The 3105-nt window shown below is 40.9% G+C and overlaps 1 protein-coding gene across 1 annotated transcript in view; it reads left to right on the top strand.

The window, feature by feature from the left end:
* The window catches only part of LOC121925989 (spermatogenesis-associated protein 16-like), a 184882-nt gene extending 182139 nt beyond the window's left edge, over window positions 1-2743 (top strand). The window contains exon 5 of the mRNA XM_042458545.1: window positions 2599-2743. Within this exon, the coding sequence (XP_042314479.1) occupies window positions 2599-2743 (145 nt within the window). The remainder of the gene's footprint in view (window positions 1-2598) is intronic.
* The last annotated feature ends 362 nt before the right edge of the window (window positions 2744-3105 follow it).

Raw genomic sequence — 3105 nt, 5'->3', positions numbered from 1 at the left:
CCTTCCTTCCTTCCTTCCTTCCTTCCTTCCTTCCTTCCTTCCTTCCTTCCTTCCTTCCTATTATGCATCAGTTATAGAAAAACCTTTTAGTTGGTAAAGTGATAATTTTACCATGTTCTAGGAGTGTGGCCAAATCCCCTTGATATCATCTGGCCCACAGCACATTGTGGGAAGGGTGAAAAATCTGCCTCCCCACCATCACCACTCAAAGTGGTTCCCCAACCTGTACTATGACTTAATTGACAACTTCTTTTTGCCAAAGCAATTCTAGGTGAGATAACATGTAATACCGTTGTCTCCAATTCTAATTAAAACCCTGGGCTGTACAACACAGAGGGGTGCAATCAGCTGAAAAGGGGAAGCCTAATGGTGCAAGCCCAAAAGGTGATTAACCTAGCACATATATCTGCTCGGTTCCAGATCCCAGTCCCTCCACTAAGCTCAGTCTTGTCAAGCAAGAGTCTATTGAACCAAAGCACCCTGAACAACATCTTCTGAGCCAGACTCTTGACCATTGACCAGCACCCTTATGCTTCCAGGTGACAGTTGTAAGTGTCCAAACCTTCCCTGATATATCTATCAATCTAGATATGCAATTTTAAGACAGTGGCATGAGCAGATACTATTTGTGAAGGCATCCATAGTACCAGAGTAGGTAGTAAAATGATACATAGCTGTGGCCATATAGAAAGACATGGGATGGTGAAGCTTACTAGAAAGAGCATTGCCACACACATACTTCACTCTGCATTTCAGATGGACACAGAAAGCCAATGGTTGAGTTCTGCCAGATCAAACAAAAACCCCTTCCTGTCATCTATTACTGGGGACTCCATGTCTTGTCTAGGTGTTGTAAAGGCTATGAAGCATCATCAATCACAATCAATTTCTCCATCTCCCAAATACCAAAACAAACCCCACCTTTTGGAAACTTTTTCCAGATTCCATTGTAAGTCAATCATACTTTTAGTTTCCCATGGAACTCTCCTGGGTTAAGGGTATAAATATTACCCCTGAAATAAAACCTTTTTGCTGCAGTTGTGGCAGTCTGTTTTCCCCTGCATGCATGACTGTTGTCCTCAGGCTTTTGTCTGAGTCCTTTGTTCCCATCCTCTCCCAAAACCTGCATGCTCAAGCCTCACTGGTTGAATCTTCATGTTTCCTGGCTTTCCATGGACCTTTGTCTTCAAGACAGGTGTCTATTGCCTCAACCAACCATTTCCATTTTCACTGTCCTCTTTAAGTTTTCTGTTATTTTCTGTTACTCAGCTCTGTATGCTAGCATTTGAATAGATTATTTTAGGAGCTTATCCCATTAAAAAATAAACTGGCTTACCTCTTTCAGCTTGAATTCAGGATCCGGGATGCTCCCAGATGTTATCATACCTGAATCACCACCTATGTAGCAGGGATGCCATCACCCGGAGGCATCCTGGATCAAAGTACTGGCTGAGTGAGGTTTCAGCTTGGGATGCATCCAGGCAGCGACATCCCAGATAGATAGGTGGCAATTTAGGTATGATAACATCCGAGGGCATCCCGGAGCCTGAATTCAAGACGGAAGAGATAAGACGGCTTATTTGTCTTGCCCCTATTGATACTGATATCAAGATTGATTAACACCATTGCCCCCATCTCCCCTCCTCTAGAGGAAGACTCATTTCTAGCGCTATCTGTCTGAAATTTTAGTGCATTCATATTGGACAGTTTTTGAATTTTTTATGTTTAATCTTTTTTTAGGGATTGATCACTGTTTTTATGATTGGGGGAGGGTTGGGGTTTGGGGGTTTTTAAATTATAATTTTTAATTGTTTGATGTTTTAATTATACTGTTGGAATCCGCTTTGATTTCTTTGTGAAAAAGCAGAATACAAATAAATAAATATTATTACTATTATTACTATTATTATTATTATTATTATTATTATTATTTGTTAGTGGGATAAGCTCATCAGTGTATATGCTACTCTTATTTTTCTTAATAAACATGTATGCATGCCTGGAGTCTCCATAGTGAGTACTGCTATAGTTTGTTACCCTAAATGTGTGTGACTAGTAGAGCCTCCACTAGTAGCTGCTTAATTAATTTGGGGAAATAGTCCACTGAATTAATTTGAGGAAATACTCAACTTAGCTATGTGAGGAGGGTAGCATAATATGATAGAATCCAGCACCAACTATACCAATACACATAATAGAGACCACCAGGCACTCCACTCCATTATTCCAGCTTCATTTCCTTCCACACTTCACTTTTCCTTCTGGACTGGTAGCTGTTGGCAGGGGGAATACACATCAGTGGGCCAGATTACAGGGGACTGCAGTTGTTGGCTCAGCAACCATCCAGGAAAAACTAATTTTCTGGATAAAACTCCCAGATTTCCACCACCAGCATTGCTGCTACTGTGCTACTGGGGGATTCTGGGAGTTGTAGTCCTTAACCTTAACTTTGCCAGGCAGGCTCTGGCCCACAGCTATGTTGATGCAGTGTTAGAATGCATTCATATTTATGTCTTGAGCCTGGCATTCTTGCACTTTCCCTAGCCTCCTTTCCTCTCCTTCAGTTATTTCACTTGTTTATTCTGTTTTTGTCACCAGGAGCACGATGGTTGCTGACTACATGTACTGGTTGTCTGGAGGAAGGGAACAGCATACCAGCAAGCTCATCAAACTGTATTGGCAGGTAAAAATTGATGGGCCAGCTCAGAAGGAGGAGCCCATGTTGCTGTTAGAACCCAAATGAAGGATTGGTGCTTAAAAGACTGCAAGCTAAGGTAGCTCTGGGGCTTATCAATCAGGAAGCCATTATACAGCAGTAACGTATTTATAATGAGGTAGATTTTTTTTCTCCAAGACTAATTTTAAGGGTAAAATTCAAGGTTGTTAACCCTTGGCTCATACTTCAATTTTACAGACAGACATAAAATTTCATATTTGATAGTGTATCATCCCAAGTGCTACACATATATCTATATCTCCACATATAGTTAGATACCCATCTTGGTCTTGAGGCCTCCCTGAAAAAATTATACACAATATTTTGATAAGCTTTCCTGCTCTTTGCAAACAAAGAGAATTCAGCATAGAAACACATCTCTTCTTACA

Source organism: Sceloporus undulatus, chromosome 3, assembly GCF_019175285.1.
Source record: "Sceloporus undulatus isolate JIND9_A2432 ecotype Alabama chromosome 3, SceUnd_v1.1, whole genome shotgun sequence".
Taxonomy (NCBI): Eukaryota; Metazoa; Chordata; class Lepidosauria; order Squamata; family Phrynosomatidae; genus Sceloporus; species Sceloporus undulatus.
This window is presented reverse-complemented; position numbering and strand designations above follow the sequence as displayed.